The following is a 16387-nucleotide window of genomic DNA, read 5'->3' as shown; positions in this document are numbered from 1 at the left end:
TATTATTTATTCTTATAGCTAAAGCTTCTTCTCATAAGAATACAAAAGTATCAAATATTTCTCATTTCTTAAGATTAGAACTCAAGTCACATCCTATGTGCAGAGTATGATTTATGCCAACAACTAGTATATTTCAGTAGACTAATAGATTTAGACAGAAGAGACGCTATATGTTGGATCTATCAACCATATGGTAACCACCATAACATCTTGTTCCAGTTGCAAAAATTTGCAGTGGTTCAGTAAAATGCACTATTGCAGAATCACAAAATCACAGAATGACCTGGGTTGGAAGGGACCTCAAGGACCATAAAGTACCAATTCTCCTGCCTGGCAGGGTCACCAAACTTCCACTAATTACTAGATCAGGTTGCCCATTGCCCTATCCAATCTGGCCTTGAACACCTCCAAGGACGGGGCATCCACAACCTCTCTGGGCAGCCTGTTCCAGGACCTCACCACTCTCATTAAAATATGTATCTTCAGTTTTCAGTGTGTTCAGAGCAGAATTCTCAAAGTTGATTTTCTCAGGAAAGTTTGTTATCATTGTAATTTACAGTGTTTGAGATTTCTGTAGATATTCTTGCCAACAGAAGCATTTTTGACAAAAAGCCAGCATAATCACAATAAACAGGGTTCAGTAGTACATTCACAAAGGCGTTCAAACTTCTGTTTACCCAGCATTAATAAATGCCCAGGTGGTTTGAATCCCCTTTGCATTGCCAAATCAATGCAAGTGACAGGAGATAAAGGGGAAAATGAAAGGCATTTCTGCAGAAGTGAAAGAGCAGAGAAGCCTTAATTGTGTTCCAACAGGAGTAAGTGGACATGACTAGACAACTATATTCTGCAATGTCACAGCTTTGCAGTACTGTCAGGACTAACTGTGCATTTAACTCTTGGGGAATATTTTAAGCCTCTGTGGAAATGATCTGTAGCATTTAAATACTACTAAAGATTTTCATGAGTAAAAAGAGGAGTGCAGACACAAATACCGTTTTGATCATTTGTTTTTTGATCTTAGTTGGCTTGCATCTTTTCTTGTTTAAATCTATGACTGCAAACCACTTGCATAGGTATTACCCAGCCGTGAAGAATCTCAGCTTTCACATATCTGTAAGCACCTGCTATTTAAGGCCATGCAAAAATACAATTTTTTTTTTTATTTTTATTTTTTTACAGGTCAGTTTTTGGCAATCATTTTGCATAACTTTTATGATTGGTAGTAAGCATCAGGTTATTTAATAATTATAATACCACAAAAACATTGTATTATCAAAGCACACTAAAATCAGAAATAGTACACAAGAATGAATTACCATTTTACTGCTAAAATTAAGTTTTATTATAAAGTTATTTTCTGAAAACTCACATTTGTTTCTTTTTATTCGATACCTGTATTCTGATTTTTCTCAAACGTTTTATAAATTATGCAGATATTCCTGGGTGATATAGCAATGACCATGCGTTAAAAACCCACATTCTAATATTCTCCTTGTGCTTTTGTCTGACAACAACATTCAGTATTTTGTACTGTTGTTTATAAAGAGATGCCTCTGACAACCTGGACTACCTCAGGGTGAAACTACATAATAAAAACCTTCCAGTCTTCACTATAAACAAAATTTGTGTAATAACAGGTGAGCTATATAATCACCTTTAATTAATTAATCGTGATTATCACCTCCTCAAGTCAGTCAGATTTAACGTTGCAAAAATAATTAATGAACTGATAACAAAATAAGGAAGTAAAGCAGGTTCCAGCTGGGGTTTACACAAAAGGCTGTCAAGCTGTCAGAATCTATCAGATTTATGTTTCTAATAAAAAAGTGCATTTGTAGATAGCTTCATAAGGGGTTAGTTCATTTCATAACGGTTGGATTCAACACAACAGTTCTGATGCATGCACCCATGCTTCAGATAGGCACATGTGAAGCTATATTATAACTTAATTTTCTAGTGCAGTCAATTAAATAATTCCATCTAGATTAAAAATTGGGGGCAGACTTGAGTTTATATTAGGGCTAGCTGGATGAAATTCAATCTTGATAGATACAGATAAGTATAGGTATATTCACGGCTGGAAAGGAAGCAGTAGGGGAGCAGATAAAGATCATAATGTCCTCAACTAAGGACTCTGACTACCACTTGGAAAACAAAAGGGTAACCCAAAGACCATGATCAGACAATATTTTTTCCTTTTTTTCTTTTTCTTTTCTTTCCTTTTCCTTTTGAAAACACCAAATTTGAAGTCCAACCATTTTATTTTATTCAAAAATAGATTTGCCAAGTGTAAAAAGCTCTAAAGTTCTAGTGATTTTACTTCACAAAGATTTTACTTCACAAAGATCATATAGCAAGTACGAAGATGTAACCTTACAGATAATGTGTTCATCCTTGAATTATTGACTGATTATTTTAAGATTTCTAGGGTACTGAAAGTATAATGTGCTTGTCATTGCTATCATTAATTGTGTGTTTATAAGGAAGAGACAATTAATTAAGTTGGCTGCTGCCCCAAAAATAATTGAGCTGAAGACATAGCTCTTTTTGGAGTGAAGGTGATCAACTTGTAATTGACATTATTAAATATTTTCTTCAGTGTCTGAAACACAATTAGTTTTCTTATGAGTCTTTAATAATGAAACATATTGAAAACCATTGTCATTTGTGCAGATGTCAGCAAGGAGGAACAGCGTGATCATGGAGTCATGGGGTGACTGAAGATGAAGGCATCTCTGGTGACTATTTGGTCCTAGAAATAACTTCAACAAGAGTCAGCTAGATCAAATTTCTCAGGGCATCATCTAGTCAGGTTTTCAGTATCTCCAGTGCAGGACACACTGCAGCCTCTCTGGTAGACCCTGAAAGATGGTTTCTTTCTTATACATAAACTGATTTTCTTCATTTTTTGCCCAAACACAAACAAAACAAGCAGAAGTCCGGTGCCATCTTCTCTACTCCATCCAACAAATACACACATTCATAGGTTTCTTCTCAAGCCTTCTCTTCTCCAGGCTGAACGGTGCCAACTGTCTCAGTTTCTCTTTGTATGAAAGATGTTCCAGTCCCCCATCTTTATCACCCTTCTGTGGATTTGTTCCACAGTCCATGCCTTATGTACAGGGAAGAATAGTAATAGTGCATGAGATGTGGCTCTACAAGACTGAACAGAGGGGCAGGGCTGTGTCCATTCATTCTTTCATCATCTTGTACTGATAATGGGGGTTGCTATGACCCAGGTGCAAGATCTTGCATTTGGATTTGTTAAGCCTCATGATATTCTCCTGGGACCACTGCTCAAGCCTGTCTAGGTCTCTCTTGATGGCATCACATCAAGCACATCAACCACAGCATACAGCTTGATGCCATCTACAAACTTGCTGAGGATCCACTTGATTTGATTACTGATGTCAATGACGAAGATCTTGCAGAGCACTGGTCACAGCACTGATCTCTGGGGGACATCACTTGTCACTGATCTTCATGCAGATATTGAGCCATTGGCCACTACTTTCTGGGAACAATCGTATAACCAATTCTTGATCCATTTAACAGTCCATCCATCAAATCCATATCTTTCCAGTTTGGAGAGAAGAATGTTGTGAGGGAACATCTCTAAAGCCTTACTGAAGTCCAGAGAGATGACATCAGTGGCTCTTTTCTTGTCTGCTAATGCAGTTACTTCAACACTGAAAGCCACATGGTTGATAAGGCAGGACCTTCCCTTGGTGAAGCCATGCTGTTTATTCCTTATCACCTCTTTCTCCTCCATGTGCCTTATCATAGATTTCAGGAGGATCAGTTGCATGATCTTCCCTGGAACAGAGGTACTTTCCTAGGTTGCCATTTCTACTCTTCTTCAAAATGGGTTTGATATTGCTTTTTTTTCAAGTCACCTGGGACTTTACCTGACTTCCAAGATGTTTCAAGTATCATGGAATTTGATTTGGTGACTACTTGAGCCAATTTCTTCAGGACTCTGGGATGCATAGACCCATAGTCTTCTTCAGGTGTTAGTGATCCTGATATTCGCTTACAGATATAGAAACATTGCTACACCAGTTCTCACCTTCCAGCCTCTACTATTTTGTGTTGGAGCAAACTTTCTGAGGATGCATTGCTTCTCATTGTCTAGATCATGATTTGAGGTAACAATGGCAATGATTGGTAACAATGGCAAAAGTTGAAAGTGTAATTTTCAAGAAGGGATAGTTAATGAGAAATAATGGTTTACTTTGTTCTACTCATTTACAATTACAAAGGAGAAAAATATGGTCATACTAACCACTAAGTGAAAGTTTACAGATTGCCAGAACAACAAGTTTAGGAAAAGGCAGATGTAACTGAGAACAAACCAAAAGATATTTATCAGAGCTACTGGCCTCATCGGTGAGATCTTGATGCACATCTACCAGAAGAAAAAATAAAAAATGTGTAAAGACATAACAAGCTTAGACCTACTTGGTTCTATGGTTCGCAAACCATATTCCCTCTTGCTTCTCTAGCGGTGGTTGAGCTAATGGAAATTCTTCATTTACTGATTATGTGAGAGCATTCTGGACAGTTTCAAACTATGTACTACTGCATTCTACACACTTCCATGCTATCTAGTAAGATAACTTTTTTATTTGCTCTCGAGTCATTATACACACAGCAAAATTTCAGTTCCAAGCTCCCTTTTGCAGTGAACTCACCCATTCTTTCTGAGCTGACTCCTGGATGAGATTTTTAGAAACTGCTATCCGAAAGACCACACATAATAGATACTACAAATGAGACCTCATCCTATCTAGATTTATCAGACCCCCCAAAAAACATCAGCGGGTTTTAAAAGGTCAAGTATACCTAATATAATGCAAAACATACCCTTGGCATCATGTCAGCCTGCAACAAAACCTTCACTTTAGTTCAGGTACTTACAGATATAAACAGGAGCAAAAGGGGAGGACCAGGCACAGAGCTCTGCAGAGTGCGCATAACCATCCTGCTTTATAAGAATGTGTTATTAAGGGCTGTCAACCCAAGCTAGTCCCCGCTTTGCTTATACCAGCAGTACTTCACAGAGGAGGTGAAAAGAAGGAACATCTATTTTAGTTAGAACAGCAGGTACTAAGACTCCATAACACTCCTTTTTTTCATTCTTGTTTAGTAATGTTGTGCAGCAACTCTAAGCCTAAAACCTTGACATGACCCATGATGGACAGTGAGGAGGCATGTGTCATTTTTTGGATTATTCTCAGGGCAGATCTGGCTGGCTTTTAATCAGGTCAAGACAGACTTATAATAAACTATAATATCATTTCTATTTTGTTCTCATTGCCATGATAGTTACTCAGTATGATAATGCAATTTCAGAGCATTATCGTGCAGTTAGATTTCATATTGAATTAGCAAACTGTATAACAAGAGGATAAGAAAACTAATGTAAGCTAGACATGGCTTACAATAAGCTCCTGGATCTTTTTACTACAAAGTGACATTTGTGACCTTTCTCTTCCATTTTCAGATCAATCAGACAGTATGAGAAGCTCTGCTCTATTGTTAGGAATAGATCACCACAACTATTAAGTGCTGTTCAGCAGGACATGTATATTGACCTTGCTAAAAAAGTCAACAACAGTCTCATGTCATATAATTCTGATTCCTTGGAAATACGTAAAGAATTATATAGGCAAATATGGTGTATTTCTCTGTTCACATTGTCTGCATTAGCTTGGCAATGTGGATCCATAGCAATTAATAGCAGACCTATGAACTTAGAGAGCAGATGGCAGCACTGCTTGCTTCAGATCAGAACCACACACTTGACTGACTGCCTTTGTCAAATTAACACCCAGTGCAGGCTTTATGTCAGCTCTACGTTGGCTGAATGACAACAGGGAGTATCTGATCTGGTAAGAAGCTACATGGTGCAAATTACCCTGCAGGTTTTTGTTTTGTTTTGTTTTGTTTTGTTTTTTGTTTTTTTGTTTTTTGTTTTTTTAAGAGAGAGGCTGAGTTTGATTCATAGCTGAGCTGTATATTACATGCAGGCTGTTTTTAAATGTGCACTAATCTGCGCTGTTCAGTGAGAAACCGAAGCACTTGACTGTCCTGATCTGACATTTAAAGATGTTTTCTCTAACTTGACTAATGAGTTAAGTCATCTACAATCCCTTAGAGTTCTTCCTCAAAATTCATCAAGACAAGAAAATAGCCAGAAATTGAAAGAAGATGCCCCGAGTACTTTCTCTCTCCCCACAGAAACTAGATCCACTGTATCGTGAACATGGAGGAACTGAAAGTCAAGCTGCCTTTTAAATTAAACCAATCAGGGAAAAGTTCTTTCTCCTTCCTCTGGACACTAAATGAGATACATCAAATCATAGTAGGCTTTTTCATCATATAAATACACACAATTATATTGTCATATTATTTTATTTAATAATACTGAATAAAACTGCTTTGAAGGTATGAAATTTTTTCACTTGTAGATGTGAATATTTCCAGAGGAAGGGTACTTAAATAGATGTTGAAAATAGCATTTTGTTAGGAATTTCATTAGATTAATTACTAAGATGTTCATTTATCAAAGTTCTTATAGAAGACTTCTGAACACCAGATATCTCCCAAGAATTTATTTATTTCTTTTCTAATTCAGGGAGATGACTGTCATCTCTGGTGTACAGTTTAGAAAAAGTCTGTAAGGCTGTGCTCAGTGGGATGAAGTTCAATAAGATCAAGTGCAGGATCCTGCAATTTGGTAACAAAAACCCAGGGCAACAGTGCAGGCTTGGGGAAGAGTGGTTGAGCTGCAAGGAAATGGATCTGTGGCTGTTGAATCTAAGGAGTAACTACGTTTATTATTGCGTTTCCTCCTGAGACACAGATCATATTGTTAAAAAATAGAAAAGGAAAATATGTATGTAGGGGTAAATATAGATGTTGGCCGCAAGACAAACATAGCAAGAAACAAAAAGGGGAAAAAAAAAAAGAAAAAAAAAAAAGAAAAAAAAAAGGGAAAAAAATACACACAGGAGAAGCCCCAATAACTATCTGATATGCATCAGAAAAAGGGAAAATAAGAACATGATAATTTCAGTAGCTGCTCATTCATAAATAACGCAACTGCAACTTGTTTTGTAATTCATCCACCACCATCTGCTCTTCTGTTCTTTCATCTTTGAAAGTTTCTGCTCAGTGCTGCCATGCACCTATAGGCACTGATAACATAACCACAATATATTATGCTTCACACTGATTTTCCAGACAAATCAAGCAGAGGGAGGAACACTGCATGGGCTTGCTGTGCCTATTCAAATTAATAAATATTTACCTGAGATCTAGGAACCCGATAATGTATGTGTTTTTTTTTCTCAGTGTTTCCCTAAGGACTACATTCAAAGCTAGAGAATACTGTACCTACATTTTACAGACAAAAATCTTTGCCTTGAAATATTTTTATTTTATTTTATTTTATTTTTTGCCAAGATCCCACAAGATGTGAATTTGCATACATATAGCCATTTAAAAAAGCACTGTGTTTGAACCACGCAGTCATCTTACCTATCTGAGAAGCAATGGCCTCCTTTTCAAATCATAAGCACAGCCACTAATTCCATGGCACCAGTAGCTGCTGTGGGCAAAGTAACACACCCTAAATCAGCTGAACAATGACTGGATGGACAAGGTTTATATTCACAGATATTATTTATATTTGGGTTTCAAAGATAGGGAATGAGGGAAATTTGTAACTAAAGGAATGGAAGGGTAAAAGTGAAAGTTACATTGGTGATGTTAATTTTGTTTCCTGGTTCCCAAAATCTCTGGCTATATGAAGGTAAACATAAGGCTTTTGCCTAATGAACTTGTAGCACAGAGATAGTAACTGTAATCTAATGGTTTAAACTTAAGCCTAAAAGACAACAAGCTCCAGCCTACTGCGTGAGTCTGACCCTTGGCAATCACGAGTTTGCACTGGAGGGTGAGGACCTTCTGAACCTCAGTTACATGGTTTATCTGTACACTATGGAAAGTAAAGCTGTTATCTAGAAACTCAAAAATGAATGCGGGAATAGGAAACCTAAATAACTAACAGGTCTAGGTTTGGTCAAAGATGTTCCACATCACAAACTGTCTTCTCCTGTGTTTGGATATATGATGCATGCACTGCATGAAGAGAAAATGAGAATAATAAAAAATAATCCTTACTCTAGTATATAGACTCTTATCTTGGAGATTTTTTGTTTGTTTGTTTGTTTGTCTGTTTGTTTTTAACAATTTTCAATTTCACCCTGAAATACAAACAGGAATTTTGGGCTTCTCTCAAAATGTACTGATTAGATACTTTATTCTGTTTTGTTTGATATCACAGAAGACTGTGAAAGAAGTTTTAGGATAAAGGGAGATGGTTTCAAACTAAAAGAGAGGAGAGTTAGATTGGATATGATAAAAAAGTTTCTTAAACTAAGGGTTGTGAAGCGTTGCAACAGGTTGCCATGTAGAGGTAGTGGATGTCCCATGTGTGGTGACAGTCAAGGTCAGGCTGGACAGAGTTCTGAGTGCTTGATCTAGCTGTAGGTGTCCTTGTTCATTGTAGGGGAGCTGAACCAGATAACCTTTAAAAGTCCTTTCCAAATTGCTCGATTCTGTGATTCTAAGTCAATATTTCACTTAGACTCACTACTTTGAATACCAAATTTTAGCCTGCTCCAGATTTCTCAGGGGCCTTCTATTTTCCAACATATCTCACTTAACTTTTACATTTGCAAGGAAAGGTAAATTATGCTTTTAGATCAGTTCTGCAGTTTTAGTTAATAATAATTGCATACTATCAGAAATGTATGAGATTCTTCTATATTCTAAAGTATTAGCACTCATCAAATTTTAGTTATCCCTACTACACTGTTTTGTTTTTGTTTTTTTAAAGATTTTTAAGCTTTAGTGACTAATTATTTAACAGAGACAGTAATGTTGCTGTACACCTCCATTAGTTCAGATTTCTGGAGTAAACTCCTGTCATTTTCATCCATTGACAGACAAATTAAACATATATAGCGCATTAGGGGATTGAACTTCTGTTGGTTGAATACCTGCATAAAAGTTCATAATGTAATTCTTATAATCTTACCAATAGCATTAACAAATATCTATTCACAAAAGCTATACTGGTTTCTTGGATAGATCCAGAAGTTCACATGGAAAAAAAAAAAAATAAAATAAAGATTTCCTTCAGTTCTGCAGTTCTGATGGGGAGATTTAATTATAAAGTTGGTTTTGTTTTTAGAAGATAAATAAAGAAAGAAATCCTTTCTACTTTTCTGATGCTGTTTCTCAGAATGTGTGCATTTAAAATCATTTTAGTCTTAAACATACATATTTCACATACAGCGTTTGAATAATGTCCTCAATATTGCCGTTTACATACATAAACAGTCACATTGTATTTCCTCTCTTCACTTGTCTGGATACTCAGCTCTACTATGGAGGGGAAACAAATGATGTAAACATAGAAAAGAAGAAAAAAAATGAGGGACTAACAAAGATAAGGTTAAGAACTAAGGAATTTAAAGAGAAAGAAAAGAAAAAGAGAATAATTTCAAAGGAGACAAGGGGAAATGAGAAAGAAACTAGGAGAGCAGAAATCTGTAAAAGAAAAATGGACCAAAATATGGGGAGAGAGAAAAGAATGACAAGGGGAAATGCAGGAAAGGACAACAACACAGAACTGACTGTATGTGACTTTGAAAGGGGAACTTCAAACATCCCAATGTTTCAGCAGGTGGCTTTTTTCCCACATTTTCACAAAGAAAAGATGATATTTACTTGCAGTGTTGTCACAAATGAAAAAGTATAAATACATCAAAAATAACAAGCTGTCATAGATTGTGTGGTGTTTATAATAAATTTGGGAATAAACTCAGCTTTATTTCACCAGTAGGCATCTGCAATAATAAAAACAACAGCAGTAAACTAAGTAGGATTTTAAGAGGAAGAGCTAATAAAGAATTGTGATAAACAAAGGGTGAAATATTTTTGATTGTTTGATTTCTTGGAATAAATATGACAGACTCCAAAGGTAAGAGAAAAATTAAAGAAGATAAGAAGTTAGGAATAACTGACACATAAGTATGGCACTGAGAAGGAAAAGAAAGGGTTTAATTTCACCTCTTCTCCCTAAAAGGCAACGGATAGATGATGACACAAAGTCATCATTCCTGTTCAGAACTTCTCTCTGCTTTTAATGCAATGGCAAAACAAAACATCTAATCTGTAGTAAGGCATCGGTGATGTAGTTCCCAAGTTAACAGTATCTGCTTTTGATATCGCTGCCTTAGAAAGAATGTGGGAAGGCCCGTGGGTGTTTACCTGTACTGCACAAGGATACCAGATAAAGTAGATGGAGTGGATTTGAATAACACTAGCATTGTTATAAAGTTCTTTATAGTCATTGTAAAGGCAGAGATATAATGCAAATGAAATGAAATGAAGGTGATATTACCTTGCAGATATAATAGCTCAGAGTTTTTACACTCAAGGAGAGTAGGCGAGTCAAAAACAGCTCCATATTCTGAAAATGATTTGAAGATTTGTGTGTGTGTGTGTGTGTGCTTGTTTCTTCATTTTTTTTTTGTTTTGTTTTGTTTCATTTACTTGATTTTTTTTTTTTAACTATTAACTTTAAAATATGTTTCCCTGAAAGTTCTGACAGACTGCATTTTTTATACAACTAAGCTCCAGTGACCTCCCCATACAGATATCCTCAAACAAGAAACACGATAAGGAGAATTGAGAGGAGGAGGAATTGTCTCTAAGCATTTCACAACACTAAAGAAACTGTCCTTGTGTGATATTAATGAAAAGAAAGATAAAAGAAATCTGTTATAAGGAAGAAAAAAAACTGAGATAGAAGTAATCCCAGTTTTAATCCTTTTATAAACCTTTTCAGAATGTAGAATTTTCCGCAGACCTTGTGTGATACTGGGAAATTATATTTCAAGATAATGACTTGTACATCACCGTCACCGGCTTCTATTTGAATTTGAGAGTAAACAAAATTAATCAGAAAAAAACTATTGTCCAGATACTGTCAGATGAAAGTAAGGTGAAAGTTTTGATGACCACTGTCAGTAAACAGGCAATGGAAAAAATAAGAGCTTTAGTGTTTTTTTTACACACATTTGTTCTGGTATCCCTGGAACTCGCTGATTGATTGTATCTCTACAGTCACTTAAAAATATATGTATATAGGATGAGAGAGCGCTTGGTTTTCACGCAGTCATTAGGAACTAACTGCATTTTTCATCTTCCTCACAGTGATCTTCTTGTCTGCATTTGGTGTAACTTGCAAAGTGAAAGAAGTGGCACTAGGGAATTAAATCTTATTTTCAATTTATAAATACATTTTCTGCACAACAAAATCTCAACAAAATCATTTTGTTATTGTTGCTATGAGGCTTTTTGTTTGATTTTTTTGTTTGTTTTAATTTTATTTGGTTTGGGTTTTTATATGTAATATCTCTAAAATAGTCATTACATAGTAAGTAAATAAACATTGATAAGAATTCTTTGCTTTCAGGTGTGAACTAGATATAGATAGAAGCCTGCTACAAATAGATGTGTAATATTTTACCATAAAGCAATTATGAGGCTTTTTTCCAATGTAGTAAAAGAATATGGTTAAATCTGCGGAGAATACAGATAATTATTTTAGGAAGGGAAAGGTTAAAACCCAAATACAATGACAAGATCAGAATATAAATGGGAAATGGCAAGTATTCTGGAAGAAAACATGAAAATAAATTGAAAACCTTAGGAATAGATGGAAAGAGTAAGGACAAAACTGCTATTTTATTTACTCTTTAATTCATCTAAAATTCTAATTTCAGCACCCATCTATCCTACTCTATTTTGTGTATAACAAAACTTCCATCAATACAACATAAAGACTTAACTTCTGTCCTCTCCCCTGGAAGCAATGATGGATATTTTCTTAATCACTGCTCTTGCTTCATGTCTCTTCCTCCTGAAGGTGAGGAGGCAGTGGCAAAGATAAGCAGAGTGTACTGTTTTCATTCTTGACTCTAATTCCTTTGTCTTTAGAATTTCACCAGAAATCAGTTTGGAGAACCCTACAGGGAAACAAACTGTATGGGGAAATGAATTTTACCAGGACATCCTGATTACTACACTACACTTGATCTTAGCCAAAAGGCTGAGAAGTGATTACATTAAGAAATAAACAGATAAATAATGCCTCGTGTATTTCAGGAGCTTTTTGGGGGTTTTGTTTTCTTATTTTTATTTTTATTTTTTAATTATTTTTTAAGCAAACTGAGAAAGAGATCAAAGAGCCACTTTGTGACTCTTCTGATTTCAGTCCATGTTCATAGGATGAGCAGAAAGAAGCAGATGCCCTACCACTGTTCTACAGTGGGACTGTGGTGTGGCTTGACAATGGTGGTTTTCATCTGCTTCCCTGCAGAACTTCACAGGAAGGGCTCTCAAGGAACTTTTGGATCTCTGTTGATGCAGCTGAGCTAAGGAAAATAATAATAATTCTGCACATGAATTGAGTTTGAATTTTATGATATAATCAATTGCACATCCAAACATTATTTTGTTGTTGTTGTTGTTTCTGAGTCAGTGGGTGGTCCAGCACAGAAACAGGTTCCCCAGAGCAGTGGTCATGGTATCAAGCATCCCAAGTTCAAGGAGTATTTGGACGGTGCTCTCAGACATAGGAGTTTGAATTTTTGGTGATCTTGTAAGGAGATTGCATTTGATGTCCGTGATTCTTTTGGATCCCTGCCAGTATAAGCTAAGATTCAATGAGTTCTATGAGTTTAATCATTCACCTTCCTGCTAAGCACTTTTTACTCTTCTGTTTACACATGCCTCCTATTGGTAATAACATATGTTACTTGGTAAACAATATTTTAAAAATCAGTTTAAAATACTATATTCAGCAATTTTAGACAGTGATCAAGTGTTTTAGACAGACTAAGTGAATCACCCTCTTCATTAGTATTTTTTAGATTGGACTGAATCTCTCATCACAGTGATTTGTAATCTAGCATTACCTCAATTCCTGCAGAGAGGATATGCAGCTTAAAAAATACTACAGCTGAGCTGAGAACCTCAGAGAAGAATCACCTAACACATTACTGGATAAAACATAACAGAATTTTCTGAAGAATGTATTTCATCGACCAGAAGTGAAACTTCATGTAAAGACAAGGTATCAAAAAAAAAAAAACAGCCTTAGTAATAAACTCACACCTACCCAAAACAACAGCAAATTGTGTGACATATTTTTGATCAAAACAATCAACTCAACAAGATTTTCTGCATTGGGCAAGTAGGTTCACATAAGTACAACCATATACATTGTAATCAACAACTCACTAAACTACTTAAAAAGTGAAAACAAACCAGTATAAAGTAGACTTTGAACAAAAGAATCCATTTTAAAAAGAGACTGAACCAGTTAGTTGCTATAAATTATTCTGGAATCCTGACTCAAATAAACCTGATTCAGAATATAATTACAATTACATTGATTGTCTATAGGTTTCTATGTCTTAGTTTCCCTCCAGACTATATCTTTTAATTGGTTTTGCATCTCTGGAAGCACATTCTGTTCATAAGTAAGACTAGCTACATCTTGTGTAGCATTGGTATCATCGTATTTTATGTTTCCCATGCAGAAGTTCACTTAGCAGATAACCAGTATTTGAGAATTCTGTAAATTTTTACCTCTGTTTCAGTCCTATTTACTTTCATTCAAATGTATCATGAGCCTGGCAGTCTTGAACTGAGAATTTAAAATCATATCTTGAACTTGATTTGCTAGTTCAGTGCACTGTTTTCTTTCAGTTTCTTCTTCTTCCTCCTCTACTAAATTAGACTGTGAGAGAGTAAAAATTGTATAGAAAAGAATAGAAGAAAAAGGTAAAAAGGCATGTTATTTCTGATGCTATGAAATGTTAGGGAGGTTTTGAAACAGAAATTTTGACTTTTTTTGACAAAAATTTTGACAAATTTTCTTTGACTATTAACAAATTCCACCAAGAACAAAGTAAGTGAAACAATAAGATCTTCATTCAATGTCTATAACTTGAGCGTGCTTCTCCTAAGCTGTAGTACAGGACTTAGAGATTCACCTTTTCCAAATGACATATAAAATGTTGGCAAAGCATCCTGAGTGCCAGTTTCAGCTTTGAATTAACTATGATAAGGATAATAGAGTGTATTGAAGGATATGCTCCAGTTACAACTAAAGATACCGCAACCTTCACAAAATCTTTGCTTTGAGAAGTTGACAAAGTTAGAAGAATTTGAGCTACAAAACTGGAAATATATAAGATCAGGAAAGAAATAATGGATTTAATGGCAATTATGTGAACATCTATCAGAGGATCCCTAAAACTATGTACATAGCGTTGCATCTTCTTGGTGTGTTTCCAAAGAGAATTAATTAATAAACCTGAAGTTATCATAGATAGTACCAGAGGAAAAAAGCAACCTGTAAAGTAAAGAAGAAGCAGGTACAAATGTGAACTATCCCAGCTACTGATATGTGCAGTGCTGTTGTCTCCACAGTTCCCCGTTGACCTGCAGAGGTAGGTGTTGGGTGTAATCCATAATATAGGAAATGAAGTTACAGAAGAGACTAGCAGTGATCCTAGAAGCAGCCATGGGATCATCGCAGTTATTCTGAGCTTGATTTGTAACAACAACCATTGGGTGACATTGATTATTTTAACACAGTAGAGGACATAGAGCCAAGTACTGAACCACAAACTGGAATGGTTTACAAACATCCATAAAGCACCAAAAGTTTTGTACACAGAAGCCAACTTAAACACATCTGTGAAGTAGAGACTGTGAATGTACATCATTACAGTCACCTGCAAAATAAATCTTGATGTGCTCAGGAAGATCAGGATCATATCAGCTGCAGATATTCTTCTGCTTTTGATCCAGTTAATGCTATTAACAGCAGTAATAAATCCATTTCCCATAAATCCAACAACAACTTCAATTGCAACAATGCACATTGAAACGATGAGAACTGGTGGTAACATCTTGTTGCTCTGGTCACTTCTGTCTGTTTAACGTGGGGAGCTGTGCAAGAAGATGAGCAGACCGCACCGTAAATGACAAGCTCTAGTCCCAGACTGCTCACTTTATATCTAAGAAGAAAAACACATCTGGAATTGATAGTTGAAAATGATTGCTGGGATTGTTCCTGAGTTTGCAAATAAGAGAAGGACTTAGTAATTAATTCTAACCTTTCACATACAAAAGATTTGCCTACATTTTTCATTAGGGACATGAGATAGTCAACTGCATTAACCTTCCAATTTTTATCCTATCATATTCCTACCTAGCATGTCAGAAGGCTCTGTGACTCTGTGGTTTGCCTGTACCTGACAATGTGGAAGAGATGTATCACACAACCCACCTCAGGCAGCAGCTTGTTAGGAGATAACAAGATTACTCATCCACAGACTCATTAATTCAATCTACAAAAGTAATCATAAAACCATGGAATTGTTATAGTTGAAGGCCCCTTAAATTTTATCTTCTCCAACTCCCCTGCAATTAACAGAGACATTTATAGCTAAATTGGGTAAGGCTGGCACAGTAATATTGGCAAGAAATGCTTTTGTGAATTATTGGCATATGAAGGAAGAAAGAAAGACTTTGACAACAGAGTAGGAAGCATCTGAAATCATCTGTCTACTGGAAAATTACTTGAAATTTTTTGACAATAAATGGTTCATTGTTTTTTGACGAGAACTTTGTTCTGGAGTCCATTTCTCAACAAAGCAAAATGACTCCAAGTGCAAGACAGACCAAGCTTATAATCAGAATGCAATAAAACTGCCAGTTGGATTTAGTGCTAACCATTATGCCCAAGCTTCAAGTTTTTGATGAATTGTACAGCAGTGAAATAGCTAATTTAAACTAGTATAAGTGCATATCTTCATCAATTTACTGAAATGAAAATCTCTGTATTTTTGTTTTCCTGTCAATACTTCAATCATGTTGAATTTACACTGAAGCTTAGGTCCTACTTATGATAATAACAGACAGAGAGGGGAGGGGAAGAGAGAGGAGAGGAGAGGAGAGGAGAGGAGAGGAGAGGAGAGGAAAGGAAGGAGAGGAAGGAGAGGAGAGGAGAGGAGAAGGAAGAGGAGAGGAGAGGAGAGGAGGGAGAGGAGAGGAGGAGGAGAGGAGAGGGAGAGGAGAGGAGAGGAGAGAGAGGAGAGGAGAGGAGAGGAGAGGAGAGGAGAGGAGAGGAGAGGTGTAACTTGATTCTCTTTCATTTGTTTCTACTAAGAATGATTAGTGATGAAGAAGCATTGGAACAGGCTGCCAAGGAAGTGATTGAGTC

At 36.0% G+C, this 16387-nt stretch overlaps 2 protein-coding genes across 12 annotated transcripts in view; both read right to left on the bottom strand.

Annotated features, from left to right (window-relative positions):
- TENM4 (teneurin transmembrane protein 4) overlaps positions 1 to 16387 on the bottom strand; it is a 1512248-nt gene that overhangs the window by 1364883 nt on the left and 130978 nt on the right. The window lies entirely within an intron of this gene.
- Positions 14136 to 15119, bottom strand: LOC107308499 (taste receptor type 2 member 40-like). The gene has a single exon (XM_015852438.2). It carries the CDS (start codon positions 15069 to 15071, stop codon positions 14136 to 14138), a length of 936 nt encoding a protein of 311 aa, XP_015707924.1. The 5' UTR covers positions 15072 to 15119.

This window comes from Coturnix japonica, chromosome 1, assembly GCF_001577835.2.
Source record: "Coturnix japonica isolate 7356 chromosome 1, Coturnix japonica 2.1, whole genome shotgun sequence".
Lineage (NCBI taxonomy): Eukaryota > Metazoa > Chordata > Aves > Galliformes > Phasianidae > Coturnix > Coturnix japonica.
Note: the sequence above shows the minus strand (reverse complement) of the source record. Positions and strands in the feature narration are given on the sequence as shown.

Bases quoted from the DNA above. Each gene is read 5' to 3' on its own strand.
- LOC107308499 (XM_015852438.2), bottom strand. From the start codon at position 15,071: ATGTTACCACCAGTTCTCATCGTTTCAATGTGCATTGTTGCAATTGAA.